At 48.1% G+C, this 22,206-nt stretch overlaps 1 protein-coding gene across 1 annotated transcript in view; it reads left to right on the forward strand.

Annotated features, from left to right (window-relative positions):
- Positions 1–22,206, forward strand: part of ATP10B (ATPase phospholipid transporting 10B (putative)) — a 79,759-nt gene that overhangs the window by 41,783 nt on the left and 15,770 nt on the right. Inside the window, exons 10-16 of the mRNA XM_054568593.1 lie at positions 4,967–5,158; positions 5,655–6,258; positions 8,665–8,774; positions 10,936–11,062; positions 13,656–13,840; positions 17,910–18,231; positions 20,921–20,997. Coding sequence (XP_054424568.1) covers positions 4,967–5,158; positions 5,655–6,258; positions 8,665–8,774; positions 10,936–11,062; positions 13,656–13,840; positions 17,910–18,231; positions 20,921–20,997 — 1,617 coding nt within the window. The remainder of the gene's footprint in view (positions 1–4,966; positions 5,159–5,654; positions 6,259–8,664; positions 8,775–10,935; positions 11,063–13,655; positions 13,841–17,909; positions 18,232–20,920; positions 20,998–22,206) is intronic.

The raw sequence follows: 22,206 nt of genomic DNA on the forward strand, positions 1-22,206 counted from the left end.
AAAAAGTATCATTGGTCTGCCTCCTGAGTTTCTTTTGAGGATTTAATCGTTCAGATCATGACTTCTAGATGGATGAGTAACTAATAGAGGTTTTAAATGACCTTTCTGAAAGAAAGCTCTCTGCTTTGGACACATGCTCACATATCTGGAGACAGGGAAGGGAAAGGGGAATTTTTTTATAAATATAATGGAGAGCCCTCCCCCCCTGAGATTCTGGTACATACATTTGGTCTACAAGAGCGCCTGAGCATTCATATCTTTATTTCTGATGGTTCTAGTGAGCAACCAAGAGTGAGAACCTCTGGAAGCATGCCACCCCTCCACCACCCCCCCCCCCAGTAGGCCTCTATTGGCTCAGATAGGCCCCTTCTCCAGCTTGGAAGGCGTTAGCTGAAGCGGGTGATTGATGCCACCTTACAGAGCTGACACCCGCTGTATTGTATCTGTGGCTAGAGTGGCTGATCTTGAATTAGTCTGTGAACAATGTCCGGGGAAGCCCCGGAGGATCTCCTGGTTCCCGCCCCACCCACTCTTGGCGGGCTCTCAGAGCCTGCTGCTTCTGCCACCTGCCCATCTGGCCTCGGTCTGGTCTGACCATCTCCTGGCTCCGCCAGGTCTGGACCTTCCCTCTGTAGGCGCGGTCAGAACTTGCCTCTGAACGCCCCGGGTGCCAAGCCGTGGCGGAGCACCTGACCACATTCTGAGGGAGCCCAGTCTTGGACGCCTTGGCTCTTTGTTCTAAATCAGAAATATAATGAGTGTCAACAAGAACAACAAACGCTGCCTTTCTTATTTCACTACAAAGAACAATGAAGCATGGGTTATTTTTGCCTAATTAGCTGCTATAATATTTGTGGCTGGAGGGTGAGGTAATATACTTGTGAAAGTGGTGGGTGCTAAGCCACTTGCTTAGCAACGGACCAAGCAAGTCTCATCTGGTGGACTGACAATGGAATGCCTTTTTTCCCCCTGGTCTGGAAGCAGCCAAGATGAGAGCAGAGAGTCTTTGTTTAGAAGTGCCACTTGCAAAATGTTTTCCAGAACCATCAGACCAAAGCATATCTTCCTAATCATAACATTTCCATTGGGGACCCATGTGTCCCCAAACATCATCAGCACCACTCCATTCTGTGGGCACAGCCCCTCCTACCCCTCCGGAGAGAATGCCTCGCCCTCTGCCCCTTTCCCTTAATCTAGGTCTTCCTTTCTGTCTTAGCAAGAGATTTGCGCAGCACTGCAGTCTGTTCCCGGTCGGAGGGACAGCCCACATGCTCCCGGCCACACACCCCACCTCCCACCAGAGCTTAGATGAGAGTCTTGAGTTAATTAGCAAAGTGGAGAAAAATCTTTGGGAAGTGATGTGACCACAAAGGCAAGATCAGATAAAGGCAATCTCAGCTGTGCTTCCCTTAGTCCCCAGGGTCCCCTGTGGGGACACATAGCTGCAGTGACACTGTTCACAGATGGAAAGCTCCCTTCTCGCTAGGCCACTGAGGTTTTTTCCCCGCCTTGGGGCTTACATCCCATTTGGGGAAAGCTTACCTTAACAGTCCGTGCGTTTCCATTTAAGCACAAATTTACAAACATCAGGCCCTACCTGTTCTTGAGCCAGACTTGGTATCATCAAGGGCACAGCGTCAGCCCAGGCAACATCGCTGCCCCCAACAGTACTTCGGCCTCCAGCCCCTCAGCACTCAGGGAAGGCTGTTTCCACAACAGTAATACAACCATGCGGTTCCGCAGTCAAAAGGGACCAAGGGGCAAGTGGTAGAAAGTGGATCTCCCTCCCTTCTTCCCTCCTCTGTCCCCGCCACCCCAGAGAAACCACGGTTCACAGCTCCCTGCATCCTTCCCAGCAGTGTTTTACATACATAAAAGCACACAAGCATTGTATCCTTGTGAGCACATCGTTACTGCAAAGGGAATGGTACCCTATGCACTGCTTTAAACTTTGCTTTTTCCTTCTCACCTAATGAATCTTCGGAAATATTTCATATACAGGGTGGGGCAAAAGTAGGCTTACAGTTGTATGTGAAACAGTTTATTCTTGTATTATTATTTATTAATCATTGTACTGGGCTCGCTGAGTCAGCGCCTGTGTTGACCCAGGTGCCCGGCCGGTGCGTGTGCCTGTGGATTTGGGGCAGTACTGGCAGTGTTTCGGTTCCGGTTTTGCATCAGGCAGAGCTGGACCCCGTCCCAGCTCTTTTTCTGATTTTGTGACCTTGGACGCATTACTTAACTTCCGTGAACCTCAGTCGCCCCTTAATTAAAATGGGAGACTGACAGGAACTATTTCAATGCTGTTCCAATGATCGAATGGTGTACGTGGAAGCACTTAGCAAAGCACCTGCCTTTGCTCTAAGTTTTCAGTAAGTGTATGTGAGGATAATAATAGGATCCTTAGGGTATCGAGTGAGGTGCGAGGTTACCTTCCCCAAAGAGGGTCCGTATGAGCTTTAGGTCGTTCGCAATAGAAAGAAATCCAACCAGCTGGGGTCCGGCTGCTACAAGCACTCATCTCATCGGTGGCCCCACAAGGTTATATTTCTTTTCCTTCAGAGAAGTAGACGAATCAAAGGGCCCAAGGGCGGGAAGGACACTGCTTTCTCTAACTGTCCTAAGTGCCCCGATCCTGAATGTTCATGGGCCAGACAGGAAACCAGTGGGCTGTGGGCAAAGGGGGACGTGGAGACCTTGCCCTGCAGCAACAAGTCTGTCGTGACTGGATAAACTTAAGTGACATCTGTGGCGGACACCTGCAGGCTGGGCCCACTGCCAGCGCCAGAGAGAAGTAGGTCCTTTGCAGAGATTTTTTTTGAATGCGTCCCTGTACGATTGGGCGCAAGTGCGCTAAAGAGGAGCGTGAACAAAGAGGCCCCGTGACCTCACTGTGCTGAGGTGGCGTGGCGTCCTAGCTGGGAGTCAGCTGACAGAGGTTTGCGTGCTGCAGTCTGCCAGGTCCTGGGAACACATGACGGCCTCTCCTCATGGCACTTAGACTAGAGGGTAAGTGGTCATGCAATAAATAACCGTTAAATCATTTTAACTGTGTCACCATTTGGAAACACATAACACAGAGCTTACGGCAAAGGGAAGGGTGTCAGAGTCTGGGGGTCAGGTGACGGGAAAGCTGCCCCGGTTCTGACCTGAATTCAGTGTGTGATCTTAAGCAGTTCACACCCCTTCTCTCGGCCATTCAGTTTTATTGTTTTATTGTCACAAAATAGGGGTTTTTGGCTTTGACGACCTCCAAGCTGGTTCCCAACTCTGGGCATCGGTGGTAAAGATTAGAAGCACCCCACTCATGTAGCCCCCTCTCCCCCCAGCAAAGTATCTATTTCCTGAAGAAGAAAGATTCCCATAACTCCTTTGTAAACTCCTGGACTGTCCGCTGAGCCCTAAGGATTAGGTACACGAACCCATCCGTTGTGTTTGGGGTGCCAGGCATGAAAGATGCTGGCCGCCAGCAAGGGCCGGAAGGTCCCTTTCCTTTCATAGGGACCTTCCCTGGCCTAGAGGTTGAGAGTGTGCGTTTTAGGGTCAGATGATGTCCAGTTAGCTGATGTCAGATTATCTTGAATCACCTGAAGGAATTTCTCCCCTTTATGGTGTGACCTCCAGGGAGACACATAGTCTCCCCAGAGAGCAATTTCCTCATCTGAAATATGAGGTAATTGGGAGGACTACTGTACTCTTTAAACTTTAAACCAAACTCCAAATACTGGTAGGAATGATCTTACATGGAAACGTCTTTGCAGAATGGCTTTTGTCATAGCTAACTGTTGAAAGCTGATGGTTGCTGGAAGCTTCAGACAAAGCAGGGGTCAGAGATCTAGAAGATTCAGCTTTGTGGTAAATGCAGTCTCTCTGTCTTTGAGGCTCTAACCTCATCTCCAGAGAGGACATAAGAAATTTGGACTTAAAACACAGGTCAAGGTATAGTGAATTCCAAATGGTGGTGCAAGTGGTAACTTCTACAAAGATGTCAAAAATCGGAAACCCACGGACCTCGCCCACAGATTAAAAATAATAATGAGTTCTCAGATCATCTCTGCTTTATCTCAAATAATCAAGGGGCTTGGCAAAGCTGGCCAGCACTGGGGCATTCCAGCAGCAGAGCAGCGGCCAGCCTTTCGGTGGGGCGGGGCCGGCCGGCTCTCCCAGCCCCCACCGTCCCACAGCGCCCTCCTCTGTGCTTCGGCCCCCTTCCCTCATTCGCCTGGCCTGCCTGACTCCTGTGGATTCTGAGGCAGGAGCCAGCAATTGTGGCTCGGAAGACAGAGAACTCATTGTGGGCTGGATAAGCTCTCATGGACACGTGGGACTTCTCATGGTTGTTGAAGTCGACGTAGGATTTTGGTAGACAGGAGGAGACTTTCCAAACAAGGTGCGATCAGAGGCATAGAACAGGAGTTTTCATCCGCGAGGCAGCAAACAGACACCTGGCTAAGCTGGGTGTGTGTGTTTAGAAGAGGTGGGAGCAAAGAGCGGAAAGCAGACTGCAAACAGGGTAGGTGACAGAGTCCATTGATCATGTTAACAATGGAGATCTCCCGAAGGTCTGTGGACCTCAAGAGTGCCTGAGGGAAATGGTGTTGTAGGAGGATGCACAGGTGATACATACGAAGGGTTAGAAGGAAAAAAGGTGAGAGGCCGCAACATCAGTTGGGAGGTGATGCAGAAATCCAAGGTTGAGGGCTGCAGGATCTGAGCCTGGGGGGTAGCGTCAGGACGGCGGGGAGAGGCTGTGAGCGGAGAATTGCCAGAGCCTGGAACTGATGGGCGTGTGGGCGAGGGAAAGGGAGGCATCAAATGGGAATCTGCCGTGACCAGGCCCGCAGGACGGGGAGTCAGCAGGATTCAAGAGTGCAGGGAGGACGGTCATTTCTTCCCCAGGCATGCAAAGAACCTGCTGGAAGGGACCTTCCTTTAGGAAAGACTCACCCAGTTCTTTCTCTTCCAGGAAAAAGATGTGACTCCAGATAAAAACCTACTGACCAAGGTGCAAGAGGCTGCCCTGTGGCTGGGGGCCTTGCCGGGCTCCAGGCCCGCCAGGCCTGGCGTCTCCACCACCTCCTCCATCGCTGACTTCTTCCTCGCGCTAACCATCTGCAACTCCGTCATGGTGTCCACAACCACCGAGCCCAGGCAGAGGGTAGGGCCCGGTGGTGGTGGGGTGACGGGGGTGGGCGAGGAGGGGTAAGGGCAAGGGGTGTGGCCCCGAGCAGGAGGACAAGACACTTGGGCCCTGGCCCCACAGTGTCACCATTTCATTACTCCGAGACCTTGAACTCGTACCCTTTCTGGACCTCAGTTTCCTCATTTTTTAATAAAAAATGAAAACAGTTCTATATGAGCTCTCTGTGTAGCTTTCAAATTTTGCGTCTGTCTGTCTGTCTGCAGGGTAGATATTAGGAGTTAATATTTACTAAACCCAAAGATGTCAGGGGTGCAGGAAACATCTAGCCTAATGGCCTCGTTTTCCAGGAGGGCGAACCGAGGCTCACCTAGGGGAGGAGATTCGCCCACAGGGAAGAAGGCCCAAATAATTGATTTATTACACAGTGACTTTCAGGTTCTGCCATAAGACAGCTTGATATTTTTTTTCCAACATTGAGAGTAACATTCTCTTTCCCTCCTTTGATCTCAAGGTCACCATGCCACCTTCAACCAAGGCTCTGGGGACATCGCTGGAGAAGATCCAGCAGCTCTTCCAGAAGTTGAAGCTGCTGAGCCTCAGCCAATCTTTCTCATCCAGTGCGCCCTCTGATGCCACCCTGGGGGAGAGTTTGGGGGCCAACATGCCCACTACAGACTCAGATGAACGAGAGGACGACGCGTCAGTGTGCAGTGGAGGCTACTCCACTGATGGCGGCTCTAGGAGCAGCACATGGGACCAAGGTGACATGCTGGCGTCTGGGCCGGGCGCCTCCTTAGAGGAAGTGCTGGGGGACCCGGCCCTAGGCCTGGCCAGCTCCGAGCTCTGTTACGAGGCCGAGAGCCCCGACGAGGCCGCCCTGGTGCACGCTGCCAATGCCTACAGCTTCACACTCGTGTCCCGGACACCCGAGCAGGTGACCGTGCGCTTGCCCCAGGGCACCTGCCTCACCTTTGATGTCCTCTGCACCCTGGGCTTCGACTCTGTCAGGAAGAGGATGTCTGTGGTCGTGAGGCACCCGCTGACAGGGGAGATCATCGTCTACACCAAGGGCGCCGACTCGGTGATCATGGACCTGCTGGAAGACCCCGCCCGCGGTGAGTCCCCCTCCCCAGGGCTCCGGGAAGAGAGGGCTCCGAGGTGTAAGAGGGAGCATGGAACAGTAATGGCGCGCTCCAGTTACAGCAACACTAGGTCCAGCAGGTTCCTGCGGAACACGGGCCCACGTGCTGCTCTCCTCAAAGCAGGTTCCTTAACACATGCTCCATGCCACTTCTCCTCGACCTGGAGAAGCACGGTCTTGTAAGAGCAAAGCCCCTTTTTCACCCAGTTTCTAGTTTTCCAAACTCATTGAAACATGGAGTATCCATACACGATTTTTTACTAGGACATCGATTAATATACCCTAGAACATGCTGTGCTCCTAACTCTTAGTTTTGGAGAGAAGCCCACCGAACCCAGAGAGCAAAGTGACCTAAGAGAGGAGGCACGGTAACTAGGGATAAACCCCCGGGCCAGGCATGCACACTGAAGCCCAGCCAAGCGCTCCGTCCCTGCTGCCAGAACTCCACGCAGGGCCCGGTTCACACTGGGAAGCCTCAGGTGTCCCTCTTTATCATCCTTTTCCCCAGCCTCTCCCAAATGGATTTTCATAAACCTGCACCAAGCCAGAAAAACGTTCCAAAGTCTCTACCTATCAGTGTCCAATTTTGGAGCAGCATGAATTAGTGCACAGCCGCTCCTTGATTACTAACAAGGAGAAGACAGTGATGGGGCTATGATTCTCCCAGGACAGTGGGTTCCAGCCAAGCTTTAGAATTGCCCAGGCAGCCCTGTGCCTCCTGCATTATCAGCTATGGAGCAAAGCCAAGAGGTTCATGGGGATTGATGAGTGTTTAGAATGGGAAGGGAGCTAATTAGGTCTCTTCATCCCCAGACTCTGGCAGACAAGCGAATTCAGTGTTTCTGAGTCAAGGGAGCCACAACATTCTGTCCCTGGGCCACAGCCATCAGAGCTACCCTGGAGATGTTTTTTTCATTTGTTCCTCGGCCAATTGCAAAATGGATTAGAGATGGTCCCAATAAAAGACTCATGAGCAATGTTGATATAAAGAACTGAGAACTAAAGCTTTGAAATGGAGGGGGGAAAAAAATAACCCTGTGCTTAACATATTGATGGTTCGAACATCCAATTGGACCCTGAGGTTTCTGTTAGCCCAAGCAAAACAGGTCAATTCAAAGGTAACCAGATAGAAGGCAAAAGGGTTTAATCTTAGAAACTGATGTCTTTGGAAATAAAATATTGCAAATAGTGTTCAATAAGACAATGCATAAAGGCGGTGCTTAAGGCACCAGGGAAACAGTAATACCTTCTGAAAAAATGAGAAAATAATCTTTGAAAGACTTTTTGCAGTGTATAAAAACAGCCTTAGACAGATGTCATGGGGGGGGGGGGGGAATCAGAGCTCGTTGGGCTTTCTTATACTTATCTTATGTTTTAATATTGTATCTTTAATTTTGCATTATATGGAGGGATGGATGAAGTGCTCCAAATCTGTTCACTACTTAGGGCCTTTGAAGATCTCTATTAGATCTGTTTAAAACAAAAACAAAAAACAAACAAAAAAAATGACACTTTTTTGGAGCTCAGCTTTGTAAAGTGCTGCAATTGATTGGTGATGTCTGCGACATCTTAGATAAAATAAATGGTGATAGCATCAATCCCGCCCCATACCCACAAACCCAGGATGAAAAATTATTTTCATCTGGTAGATAAAAGTATTGGAATTTCAAAAGGAAAAGATAACTTTTTCTAAAAGAAATATATTATATAGGACTTCATAAAGGGGACTTTGAGCAACACAATGAAGTATTTTTCATTCTAAACACTACATTGGTAGGAAATGCAAAAAAAAAAAAATTTCTAAGACCATTTCTTATCTAAAAAGAAAAGCTAATACAGCAAACCCAGTATGGCAAAGCATTTAGCAATGAGAGTCAGGTCCAAAGCTGTCTTGGGACCAAACTTGATATAAGGGTGGAAGTAGATGACAGAGAAGATGCTGGATAGTTTGTCTAGCACTTAGCAAAGAGCTGGTTATCCAGGGCTAAAGAAACTACAAAGAAAACATAGAGATAATAATAGATTCAGATTTCTGGTCCCCTGATTCAGCAGAGCTTCAGCTGAGCCTGGAAATCTCTATTATTTGTTGAAGTTCTTAGAGAATTCTGAGGCAAACAGCTGTTTGGGAACAACGCCTTAGACCATCTATGCTCCTGAAATAGTGCTTTGCCCAGCCAGGCTTTTGACAATCAGCTATAGAGGGCAGATTGAAGGACCCCCAAAGTTACCACATCACCTTCCTGGACTCCCTGACAGCCAGGAGAGCTCTGTTTCTGGGGAGGGCTGTAGGGCATTCCTCTACTAAAGAGTCCAGAATGTTAGGAAAGGGGATTCCAAAGCATTTGTATGTGATCTCATGTGGACAATGACTATCACACAGTCACTGATGTCGATGTGGAAAAGAAGATGAGGAAAATCCGAGCCCGGACCCAGAAGCATCTGGACTTGTATGCAAGAGATGGCCTTCGAACTCTGTGCATTGCCAAGAAGGTGAGAACAAATTCCTTTCAGTGGCTGAAGGGCCTCAACCCTAATTCTGTATTTTCTACTCCTTTTTAGAAGACCCTTGATGTTGGTTGCTGTGATACTTCCAAAGTTAGCTACTTTGACTCACCACAGACCCATGACTTTAACAATTCAGAATGTCAAGGTTCCCTATCATTGTGGCTTTGCTCTATCCTGCCTTGCAGTGTCTATATAAACTGGTAATCCCTAACTCATAAAATAATTTTTAATTTATAATTTTGCCTTCAGCATATTCTTTTAAAACGTTCATTATTTGCATAGATTTGGAATTTGGCAAACTTTATGCGATCACATAAAAATCTAAATTTCTGGTTTCTCTTGAAAATGTAGAGGACCTGTCAAAGTGGCTCCCCATTATTGAAGGGCAACAAATAGCTGCACCCTGTTGCAGCTGATCCGTGATGAGGAATGTATTCTGCTGTGTATGGTTGGTCACAGGCCCAGCATTCCCTGTAGAATCGTCCTTGTCCCAGCTGTAGTGATGTGGCTTACCCACCGCAGCCCCTGCAGGTCTTTCACTTGGCACAGAGGTAGACAGAAAGACCGATAAATCCCAGAGCACGGACATCTAATGAGGCACCTAAGATCAGGTAGGGGAGCTATGATGGGCATAGATTTCTAGAGGCTAGATTGATTTCTGCCCCATAAATCCCCAAGAGCTCGTCTCCTTTATGATGCTTAGGTAGCCATAAAAATGTAAGAGTTAATGGTTGAAACCTGTAAAAGCCACCCACTTGGAAGCCAGACCAACCTGGTACAAGTCCAAAGCTCATCCCTTATCTGTTGTGTGACCCCTTACGTGTTGTGTGACCTTGAGCAAGTTTCTTCACCTCTTGGAGTTTTGGATTTTCTTACCTATAAAGTGGTGTCAGTGCTCCTTTCCACCTACAGTTGTCATGGAGATTAACTAAGGTAACACATGTACATGGGACAGCAACCGGTGTTTACTACTTTATAGATTGTAATTACACCTTTACCACCTTCTATTTTCCATTGAAATTATTTGTGCCTATTTCGTCTCCTCTAATAAGACTGAATTTCACAGGAGCAAAAGGCCCCTGTGTCCCCTTGGTTTTCCCTATAGTGCCAATCACAGAGAAAAAGAATATTTGATGTTTGGACAAAAGAATTATCTGTTGCTCTAAGGGACAGTATTCATGTAATGCCAACAGAAGGGTCTAAGAAAGTGCCAAGGGACTGCAAAGGAGGAAGACATGTTCTCTAGCTGTATTCTTCCAGCTTTTGGGTACCACCTCCAATAGCCAGCTGATGGAACATTCTACCAGGCTATGCAAGATCTGGTTGCTGCTTACCTTTCAAGCCTCATTGCTGGCTCCTTTCTATCTGGCTCTCCATCCCTCAACCAACTGGTGTATTCAGGGAAGAGACAAAACCAAGTTCAAAGCTATTTCTCAGCCTTTGCACTTGCCCCTCCTCATGACTGAACCCTTTCCATCCCTGGATCTCAACTTGCATGTCACCTCATTTAAGAGACCTGAAGATTCTAAGGCAGCAGCCCCTCTTCCCACAGCTATCCGCCTACTCAGTAACCCACACATCATCATATCATCCTCTTTAATTTCTGTACAGAGCTCCTTGAAATGACCTATTTTTTAAAATTATTTACTTGGATAATCTCTCTCACCCTCTGGTAGCACGTAAGCCCAGGGGTACAGGGATCTTGTCTCTCTCGATCACTGCTATATCTCCAGTGCCCAGAGAAGGACAAAGCTCAACAGATGTTTGGTGATAATGAACATAATTGATTCCTTGACTCATGTATTTAAAGAAACAATCATGAGGGACAAAGCCCTACCAAACTGTGTAAAGATCCCCTGACTGGTATCGCTCAGTTAGTTGGGTGTCATCCTGCAAAACGAAAGGTTGCCAGTTCAATTCCCGGTCAAGTCACATGCCTACGTTGCAGGTTTGGTCCCTGGGTCAGGGCACATGCGAGAGGCAACTGACTAATGTCTCTCTCTCACATCAATTTCTCTCTCCTTCTTTTTCTCCCTCCTTTCCCCTCTCTCTCATAAAATAAGTTATGTAGAGAATCTCAAACAGACACATGGGAAGGGTGAGAGATTCACTCAGAGTTGTGAATGAGTCTGTTCCTGTCCCGTAGGTCCTAAGTGAAGAGGACTTCCGGAGGTGGGCCAGTTTCCGGCATGAGGCTGAGGCAGCCCTCGACAACCGAGAGGAGCTTCTGATGGAGACCGCACAGCATCTGGAGAATCAGCTCACCTTACTTGGTAGCTAAAAATAAGTCCTCATGAAATGAAAAATAAGAACGCAGCAAGCTGGGAAGGGAGTTCTTGGCCCTGATTCTGACACTGGTACAAATGTGTCTCAATTAGGAGCCTTCCCTGGGGTGCCTTTCCGGATATTTGGCATGAACAGGCTGTGCCAACATGCCACCCAGACTCCACACGCAGCTTCCTGAGGGTGCCCAGGAGCATTCCCGCACTCTCTGCCGTGTGAAGCCTAGGGGTTTGGTTGCTTCTCCTGCATTCGCTCAAACGTTTACTGAGCACCTCCCTTGGCCTGGGGGCCTAGGACGGTGCGGGCAGGCTGGACTGAGTGGAGAAGAGGGGCTGGTCAGGCCGAAGGGGAGAGTGTTCCCGGCGTGGAGGTGAGCAAGCCTGGGCCGGCTGGTCAGTCGGGTCTGCCGTGGCTGGACCGCGGAGGATGGGGGAGAAAGGACCCGGATTATGAAGGGCCATGTAAATGACATGCCAAATGTTCAGAGAGGCAAAGGGAGTGAAAGCAGGGATAGAGTCAAGCTTCACGGAGGCGACTGCTGTGCAGAAGTGAGGCTGACCTGCTGGGGAAGACCAGCGGCACGCAGACCCCAGTTCAGACGCCGCGTGGTATATTTCTGTTAGACAGAAAGCCTGGCTGAGAGGGAGGGGGCTTTATCTATCAGGATCTACCTCACAGCTCAGGAGTGAGACCTCAGAAAGGCCCTGCGGGAACGGCACGCACCCAGGGGCCCCTGATGGCTTTCTTTCATCTCGCGAGGAGGTGCTGCCCTGGACATGAGGGCCGCCTCTTGGCCCTGTCGAGACCTTGCCGTGTGCCCAAGGACACATCCTCGCTGCCCTCTGAGCCTTGGCTTCTCTGGATGAAACACACTTCCCCACACTGCCCACCAGGCCAGCATTTCTATAAGAAGAGCACGGTCCCTTTCTGTGCAGAGGCGGCAGCAAGTTGTGGCGAGATGGGCGGCAGTGGGGGCGGGAGTGTTGCTCCCCACCTCCTCCCCCTTTTGTTTCCATGTTTCGGCTGCGGGGGCCTTTGTCTGCTGCCTCACAGAGCCCCCTTGAAAGCTGGTCACAAGAACTCATTTCAACAGGAACCAGAGGGTAGCTAGGCCACAGTTCTATCCGCCACACAAGGTCACTGGAGCGTCATCCCATTAGGGCGCTGACCCCTCCTCACCCCCCAAGGTTTCGGGGAGCACTCTGGTCTCAGTGGGTGAGAAGGGCTCTTCAGCTTGAAAGGAGAGCATATTTGTCAGGACCTGCCGGCTTCCTTGGCAGGGGAGGGTTTTCTCAGCTGCCCTGTTTCATTTTCTCTTTGACACAAATAAATGTGTTTTTCCTCCTCTCTCCTTCACTCTGCCTCCCTGTAATACAAATCAGCTTCAGAGGCCCACCTCCCAAGCTAAGCCTGGAAGGGAAGATAAGGCCAGGCCCGCGCTCTTCCAGGGGTGGTGTACCTGCGTGTTTGGGCCTTGGCTCCAAAAAAGGCCCGCTTTGGGACAGAGAGGCTGTCTTTCTCCCCTCGGGGCGGCTCTGGAAGCAGATGGCGGCGGCCAGGCCGAGATGTCGCCCTGCCACCAAGAAACTGGCCTGCCCTTACAAAGCTGCCTGGCACTCACGTTCGGTCCCACAATGAAATGATCTTTTCACTATGCATCTGGCGTAACGGGTTTGCCCACCTATTGTCACTCGATATTATTGAAAGAAATGAAATGCCATGCTCCTGCCCGGAGTGAAATGGGTCTGTGCTCTGCAATGAATCTCAATTTAAATGCTGGCTTATTTTTGCTTAATCACTGCTATTCAATATTTGGGTTGGTGCAAAGCTGGTGATGATTCAAAAATTAGGGAAGCTGCATGTTTAATTCTCTCTGAGAATATTAGCAAAAACCTGGGTCTCTATTAACCCTGCCAAGAGCGGTCGCACAGAGAAGATTCCGGCCCCCGTCCCCCTCCGCCCCACTGCCACTGTGCCCGCTCGTGCTCAGCCCCTGTCGGCCCTGAGTTAATCCACCCTGCGGGCTCCAAACTCCAATCAGTCCTCTAGGATGATGTTCTGAAAACTCAAAACTGATCCTGCCACTCTCCAACTTAAGTCCTTATAATAGCTTTCTCGGCTGCAAAATAAATTCCAACCCTTTAATGCCCTGATCAGCAAAGCCTTATCTCCTGGCCCCCGCTCTCCCCAACACTGCCTCCTCTTCTGTGCCTTCTCTTCCTCTGACCCCTGGGCCTTGACACCTGCTGACCCCTCTACTTGGAATTCTCTTCCTTCTCCACCTCCGGGCTCTATCTTCCAGGTCTGAGCTTAAAGGCCATTTTGTCAGTAAGGCCTTCTCTGACCTTCCATGGTACCCTGGGCCTCTCACGTAGCTCCGCTCGGAACCCTTAGCAACAGGCCTTGGAGCTCCGAGAGGGCAGGGACCAGCTCTGTGTGTCTCAGTGCTATGCCCTGGGTGCTTAGCACAGCCTAGAACGTGGAAGATATTTAATAATTACTGCCTGCCTTGATAGGGCTTTGGGGAAATTAAGCAGCTATTTTTCCAGCGTAACTGCTGTCTGGTGGCTCTGATCCCTCCAGGAGCCACTGGGATCGAAGACCGGCTGCAGGAAGGAGTGCCGGACACAGTCGCTGCTCTGCGGGAAGCTGGCATCCAGCTCTGGGTCTTGACTGGAGATAAGCAGGAGACAGCGGTCAACATTGCCTATGCCTGCAGACTGTTAGATCAGACCGACACTGTGTACTCCATCAACACAGAAAATCAGGTGAGGACAAAGCAGGGCCCAGATGTCCAAGTGCAGCGTCACCCTCAGGCCAACTGGAGATGGGCTCATGGGTGGCGTCTGGGTACAGGAGGAGGCCCCCCTACCAAAAGCTTGGGGCTCAGAGGGCCCTGGAGTCATCTAGCCCAGGACCCTCTACCTGTCACCCATGTGGGCTCGGCCGGTGTATTTGTATCACGTCTAACAGTACATATTAGAAAGTTAAGCCTCTCCCGGAGTCCACCCTTGGCCCAGCCTCCTCATTCTACGTAGGAGGAAACCAAAGATCATGGAGCCTGTCACCTGCCCAGGGGCACCTTGGGGTTTCTGATTAAGCCTAGAAAGCCACCCTCCTTCATGCCACTGCTGACTGCATGACACCATACTGCTTGCTCACAGAACCTCAATGGTATAATGGTTCACTTGTTATACTTCGGATTAACTCATCCATTGGGGAAAAAACTTCAATTACATTGAAATGATTCTGAGTTTAAAATTTCAGCTCCAACTTGTAAGTCAGATTGGTTTGCCACCTTCCCTGAAGGGAATGATCCGTGAGACCGGTACATTTTGATGGGCTAGGAGAGAGAAAAGCAAAGTTACTGTGAACACTGTGATTTTCAACCCAAATAGATCGTTAGTGGCAGGGAGCAAGTTCTGGAAACGGGGCTACGTACAGTCTGAAGAATATTCAGAGTTGTAACACAATGTTATATTTAGGAAGAAAAATCGATCTTCACAATGCCAACTGCAGAAAATAAACTTCCACCATCTCCTTGGGTGATGAATATGGGAAGTGGCCATTGACTCGTCTGCTCCTACCAAAAGGAAGCAGGGGACGGATTAGATGTGGGGCGTTAATGAGGAAAGCAAGGCATGGCAGAGGCGGTGAGTGGGGCAGGGCCTGGAGACCGAGGACATGCCACGGGGAAGGATGGAGCAGAGCGGAGGATGGGAAAGGAAAAGACCAGCACAGAAAAGGGGAGAAGGGTGATAGACTCTCAGGCTTTCAGTTTTGCCTGAAGCCGATCAGGATCCAAAAATGTGTGAGGTTTACATTTGATTTTTATTTCATGAAGAATACACATACACATTTTTTTTAAGGGTAGTGTAGACTATGAAAAGTGCCTAAGGCCCTTTAAATTAATTGGAAAAATCATTTACTTTCTTGTCAGGTGCACAGATGATGCTATAGTTAGATTAAGCCCCAAAGATTTTGAAAATGAAAATAATCTCGGGGAAATCTTTGGCATTAATATTATGCTTAGGAGAAAAAGTAATTTGCAGCTTGCTTGAGTGCTCGATCCCTGCAAGAGCGTTGATATCTTCCTGCCCTGCTGACAGTGGAAATTTTGTTTGCAAAGATTATTTCACTCAAGGTGATTCTAAAAGGACATCGAAAACCTGTGAGCCAGCTGGGGGTGGGGGGGGCGGGGTCTTCTGTGGGCTCTGTTAAATGCAATGCATTCCTGTAGGAAGCTGAGATATTTGTTGATTAATTAGCCAAAGTCTCTAAGGAATGGTGGGCCACACTGCACATTGAGTTCAGTCACCGTCAACTTTTAAAGTTGTCTGGGACCCTCCAAGATGGTGCCTGAACATTAGGCCCCTGGGAGATAAGTCTATGAATCTTTCCTGTCCCCTTGTCTGGAGGGAAAGGAGTGGGTACCTAGATATGTCAAGGCAGACACTGGGGAAATCCATTCTAAATCACAGGTTTATTCAAACACCCACTTAATGTAATTACATATTCAGTGGATATTTCCTCCATGCATTTTTATCTACCTAATTCATTATAAATTGATTTAGAGCTACTGTTTCTTTATTATGAATCTTAAAGCTATAAGCAAGTTAGCAGGCCTGGGTAGACCCCAGGGTTCTCATCCATAAGATAAGAATTAACAACCCGTCACTGGAAGTGTTGGTCTGTCATGGAATCTTAGATGGGACTGTAGTGTTACATAGGAACTAATAACAGCAACCACTATTGTTATTATTAACGACATATCAGAAGGCTTGATATTGTCCAGATACCATAACTCTCTGAACTTCATTCTCTTCAACTGTAAAATAGAAATGTTAAAATATTTATTTCAGAGGCTATTTGGGTTGATTGAATAAGATCATAGAATGAAAATATTTATTAGCACAGTATTTGAATTAGTTGGCAAATTACGTCACAGTTGTCATCGCAGTTTCTGTGCGTCAGCGGGCCAGGAGTGGCTTAGGTGGGTATGCTCTCCGGTTCAAGGTCTCTCTTAAGGTTTCAGTCAAGGTGCCAGGGTTGTGGGCTCATCTAAATGCTCAGCCGGGTAGATCGTTTGGGAACGCAGAGGAGTCCTGCAAACTCACGGGCGCGATTATTAGCAGGCCCTCCGTTCTTGCCACGTGGTCCTCTCCGCAGGCTTTGCAACGTGGCAGCTGGCTTTCCCCAAGGCAAACCATCCAAGGCCGAGTGAGGAAGACTGCTTTGTGGGCAGCCAGTCCAAAAACTAGCCTGGGGCGTAAGGTGCCATCACTTGTGCAGAACTCCCTTCATCAAGAAGGGGCTGCTAGTCCTAGCCCACACTCAAGGGGAGGAGGTCACACAAGGGCGTGAACTCCAGGAGGTGGGAGTCACTGAGAACCATCTAAGAGGCTGCCTCCGCTAGTATCTGACATACACTAAATGTTAAATGAGTGATAACTCCTGTGATTATTACATAGAAAATTCAAAATAAGTATATTTGGAAGCTTACATTTCCCAGGACTTACTATGGTCCTGTGTTGAAGGAATCTTATTTAGTCCAACCCCAGCTTCAGCGAGGACTATCTTGATCTCTTTCCCAAGCAAGTGTTTCAGGTATAACCAGCGGCTCCTCAGACTACTTCCGATGGCCGCGTGCACTCTGGGCATACCTGATTGCCCCTCAGCGTCCCCTCAAGGAAGGATCAGGAATAACGAACTGCATTCCTACTCACTCCAGAAGAAATTATAGCGTTCCCAGAAGCTTCTAGATCAATGGTTCCCAAACCTGCCATTTCAGAACAACTTGCACAGTGCTTTCCAAAATCCACATATTACCTGTACTGTTTTTTATGTAATGATTTCACTTAAATTGACTCACTTTGAACATTTAAACATTTATTTTTAGGAGAAATATTTTTGGCATGACAGTAAAGGAAAAATCGTCACCCTGTGCCATGCATAAAAATATACTGCTAAGTAAAGACCGTGTAGCAACACAATGCTGTTAAAATTGATGATACAGCCGCCCGCCACAGCGTTTCTCTATCTTTACTTAAGAGTGAGTTTTACAGAAGGTAAAGAGGATTAAGAATATATTTAGAACCCAAATCTGATTTGGTATCTGATACAATCAAAAGTAATGGAGGAGAATTGATAAAAAGAAATAACTTCTTCACTATGTTTCAGGGGAGACACCAGAAAAAATAAACAGTTTCTTTAAACCAGTAAGACTTTCACATCCATGGTCAGTTTTAAACAATGTGACCAGCACAGTCATACCAAAAGATTAACACATAGTTGATGTCGTTTTACCATTAAGCCACGATTTGAGTGGTAATGAGCTGCCTCCACTACTAAACTGGATGACCTTGGACACGTTACTAAAAATTTCATAGTTGCCATTTCTTCATCTCTAAACTAAAGCTGGTAATAATGCCCCCTACAAAGTTACCACACAGGAATGTTCTGAGGAAAGAGGAGATCTGAAACAACGGATTCACAGAAAGCCTGCTAGCATGACATGTTGCCAGCTATTTACCATCAGATTAGGTTTATTATCACATACCATCCCTATATCTGTCCCTGTCTTGCTGAGCTAGTTCCATTCCCGTTCTCAAGCCATCTCCCCTATTTTGGACATTAATTTGATTCCAAATTAATATTGCTTCGGTGCTGTTTGAAATATTGCAGGGAAATGTAAAAATCAGAGAAGGATCCCTAGGTGAATAATCTGTAGGATGGTAGAGTTTTATAACTATTTTACTGAAGGATCAAGTGAGATTTTAAACCTACATTTCCAATGTTGCTAACGAATACCAAATGTATTATTCTGACTCTTTACAGGAAACCTGTGAATCCATCCTCGACTGTGCGCTGGAAGAGATAAAGCAATTTCATGGGCCACAGAAGCCAGGACGCAAGCTCTTCGGGTGGCGCCTGCCTTCTGAGACACCTCCCCCCACCTCCGAAGCCGCAGTTCCAAAGGTTGGCCTGGTCGTCGATGGGAAAACACTGAATACCATCTTCCAGGGAAAGCTGGAGAGGAAATTTCTGGAGTTGACCCAGTACTGCCGGTCTGTCCTCTGCTGCCGCTCCACCCCGCTCCAGAAGAGCATGATCGTCAAGCTGGTGCGAGACAAGTTGAGAGTCATGACGCTTTCCATAGGTACCCGTCATGCTGAGGTGCGGGTGGCAGTCTGGGAAAGCTGCTCTGGCGAGAGGCCTGGACCAGAGGTGGGGCACGGTGGGGAGGCTGGGTATCTAAGTCCAGATGCATAAGGTTGAGGGTCGTTGTCGTAGAGGGACAGAGGTCAAGGTGACAAGATGTGGCAACCAGGAGACGAAGCACAGGCTAAGCAGAGTGGGAGAGAGAACCAAAGTTCTCAGGATTAACAGGAAAAATCGGGACCTGGAGGGAGGGCAAAGCCAAGAGGGGCCTCAGAGTTGGGACATCCAGGTGGCTCAGTAATATACACACAGGCCAACTCAATTGTGGGATAAAGACCATCTCCCTTCCAGACTTAATATATGGTGCAATCCTGTGAACCTTGGGTGTCTGGGGATTTGATATTCTGCTGAGTGTGGATGGCTGGTGGGAGATTTAAAAGTTAGGCCTGTCCCATATTTAATTTTGTATTTTCGTTCCTAAATACAAGCATATACTCAATTAAATGCAGGCTTGTTGGTTGATGAAGAATTCTTCATAGGAGACTAAACTTTAATCACGGCTGAGGCAGAGAAATAAAACCTGTCCTTACTTCAGACCTTCCAGGACAGGATTCTTGTAAACCTTACAAGAATCTTACTGATTGGGTCTCCATTAACCCTCCAGCCATCTCTCCCCTCAGCTTCCAACCCAATGAAACTGCTCCCCATTCTCCGTGAGCCTTGTCCTCCCTCCCCCTCCCAACTTCCAGGCCTTTGCGCAAGCTGCTTTGTCTGTCAAACGCTCCTTCTCCCAGTCCCACCTAACCTCCCTTTTCTCTGGGACCTCCCCTGGCACACAGCCCTCCTAGCTCCAAAGTGCTCGTATGCTTTCTGTGGTGGCCTGCTCAGGAGACCAGGAGTCCCAGCGTAGAGGGACAGTGTCAGTCTTACCCACCATTTCATCCCACACCCAGCACATACCACACAGAGTAAAGAGTGCATTTATTTAGGGACATTCTTACAGATGGTTTCAGGTTCTCTCCTTCCTACATAGACATGGAGAGATTTTTCCTTCCTGGTATTCCATATAAGGAGCCTATTATACATTGTTTTTTCTCCTGGTATTTAGGTAAAAGCAAGTCAAAAAGATAGGGGAGCAGGCACAAAAAAATACAGGGAGCAGAGCTTTTGTCACTACATTCTAATTTTATTCCCCTGAATTGTCCTCTTCAAACTTCAGACACACACAAGGCAATAGCCCAGGACTGATTCCCTGAAGAAAGAGATTGGCTTCACTCCCATAGCAACAAAAACAAAACCAGTGGGGCGAGAAATAGCATGATTATACACCTCTACTCCCACTGGTTTGCTAACAGAAGAGGGTAAAGGTTGGATTTGTTCTGCCACCGGGAAAGATTAAAATTATGTGCTGCTCTGCTATCAAGAAAGAAAAATCACTCTAAGAATAATGGCTACTTATAATGACACAATTCTTAAGATCAATACATTTTGTTGCCAAATAATTAGGGGAAGAAAATTCTCTCCCCCACTGCCATATATTCTATGACATCTAATATAGATTTAATTGCAGATTATGAGAACCTACTGGAAAGAGGTGGGGTCAGAGGGTTAAGGCAATTCAATCTACAAGCCACGCCCCACAGGCTGAATCCAGCCCTCTGTGTGTTTTTAAAGGGATGCTAAGAATGGTTTTTATTTTTCTAAATGTAAGGACAGTTGTTCAGTTTTGCTTCTTGGCCGACAAAGCCTAAAATATTTACCATCTGGCCCCTTACAGAAAAAGTTTGGTAAGCTCTAGTGTGAAAGATAAAGCATTAGGAAGAACCAGGCTTGTAAGCTATACTGCTCCTTATCCAAAGTGATTGCCACCCATCTATCTGTGGCTATTGACATTTAAAATTAAACAGACTTTCACCAGCCGCATTTCAATAGTTGCATGTGGCTAGTGGTTTCCATACTGGGCAGTAAAGATACAAGACATTTCCGTCATTACAGAAAAATCTATTTGGCCCCCACCTCCAGTTTTCTGAATTATTCACTGAATGGCAACTCAATGTGACTAAATGTACCGCAACCAAAAAATTAGTCAGTCCCATTTTTCTCTATTCGGAAACAAAACCGAACGTTGTCGCTGTCCATAGAGTCCATGGACATCTGATGAGCAAACATCCCAGTGGTCTTGATACGGTCAGTATTTCACGTTAGGCTGAGTTAGGAACCTATACCAACCTTGGAAGCGGAAAGGTCTCCGTTCCAGTTTCCCTGGGTCCCTTCTCTCACTGGAGAACTCTTGCCAAGTCCCTATGTTGCTCAGATTCTCCATTTGCTCCTCACTAAAAAGTCCACTGTAACATTCAGGAGGCCTTTTGTGTAAACTATAAAGCACAGCTCAAGTCTCACTCACCATGGTGTTCCCAGCAGCTACCATTGTGCCTAGGAAAAGGACACAAACATTTGTGGATTAAAAAAAAAAAAAAAGTAGGTCTCCTTGTCCAAAGAAGAAAAGACAACTCTCAGGCCAGGTACCGTAGCAATTGACTTTTCCTGTGGGACTATTTAGAGCAATGTTAAAAGGATTCAATTAAGTACAAATGGGACACTTTGGAGCCATTTGTGTATAACCCTCCTCAGGGTCCCACAGCCGTTGGACCGGGAATAAAGATACCTCCTGACCTCTCTTCCTTTAGGTGATGGAGCAAACGACGTAAGCATGATTCAAGCTGCGGATATTGGCATCGGAATATCTGGACAGGAAGGCATGCAGGTACAGTTCCCTTCAGCTGTTCTCCTTTCTTCCTTGCTCCCCTTGATCCTTGTTGGAGAGCTAAGGCCTTCTGCAAAGTGTGGAGTAAACTTTTCTCCCTGAGAGTTTCGCAGAATTATCGTCTGAAAGTCAGGCTTCCATGTCATAAACCTCCGTCACCAGCCCCCTCCTGGCCGGTGCTTCAGGACCCAGAGATCAAAGGGTGCTTGACTTTTTACAGGCAGCTGACAGTACCTGTGTCCTAAAGCCCAGTAGTACCCAACCATTCAGGGAAGCGTTCCCGGAATCCTAATGTTTGTCCTCAGGCCTGCCTGCCTGCATGCACTGGCCCAGAGAAATGCACGAGCAGGGGTTTCCAGCATAGAAGGTTTAATATCGAGTTGGCTAATCCAGAGGCAGGGAGCTAATGTTAAAGACTCGACTCCCCAAAAGTGTGTAGGTTACAGATTATACGGGGCAAAATCATTAGACGCTGTGGTTTAGGGGTTGTGCTCGGAGCTGTCAGAGGCGAGATAAGGTGATAAATTGTTTCTTCAGGCCTTGAGGACAGCTCTGAGGCCTTTTCTGGCTTGTCCCTCTGTCTGGTCTCGTGAGAAAATAGCCAGGGGGTCGTCCACCCCAGGGCTCAGGGACTGAAACATAAGTTAGGTCAAGATGTTTTCATTAGCCTGCCAGGTTACCCAGACCATGTGACCATTTTTCAGGCTGGGGCTGCTGTCTTCTACCACCTTGGGGGTTGCTGATTATCCAGGGTAAAGGGAAACAGAGGGAGAGATTTCTAGATGTAGCATTTAAAGCTAAATTTAGTCCAAGTCGTAAGGACCTCCGGCTTCAGAAAACTAAGCCCTCCCCTGACCCCATGCTGCCTCCCTAGATTCATGCCAGGATTTAGAACCAGGCTTCTGCAAACCTCGGAGTCTCAAAAGAGCAGTAGGAACTGTGTCTTTTCTGAGGGATCCCCAGGGAAGAAGACACTCTGCATCTGGGAGCGGAGCGAATGGCCTGCCTCTGCAGTGGCCAACAGTGTCCAGAGGTTTGAGGATCCCTGGAAGCCCCGACTCTCCGGGTCACCGCTGTGTCCCTAGCTTGGGGAGCATGGGGAGCATGGGGTCCGCAACGTACGGGGCCACAGTGGATGTTTGTTGGATAAATGGAGATGAAGGGCCCAACTACACTGCAGGCTCCTTCTGACCTGCCCTTACTGGAGTC

This window comes from Pteronotus mesoamericanus, unplaced genomic scaffold (assembly GCF_021234165.1).
Source record: "Pteronotus mesoamericanus isolate MK-2021 breed Mesoamerican mustached bat unplaced genomic scaffold, CSHL_Meso_final contig_2, whole genome shotgun sequence".
Taxonomy (NCBI): domain Eukaryota; kingdom Metazoa; phylum Chordata; class Mammalia; order Chiroptera; family Mormoopidae; genus Pteronotus; species Pteronotus mesoamericanus.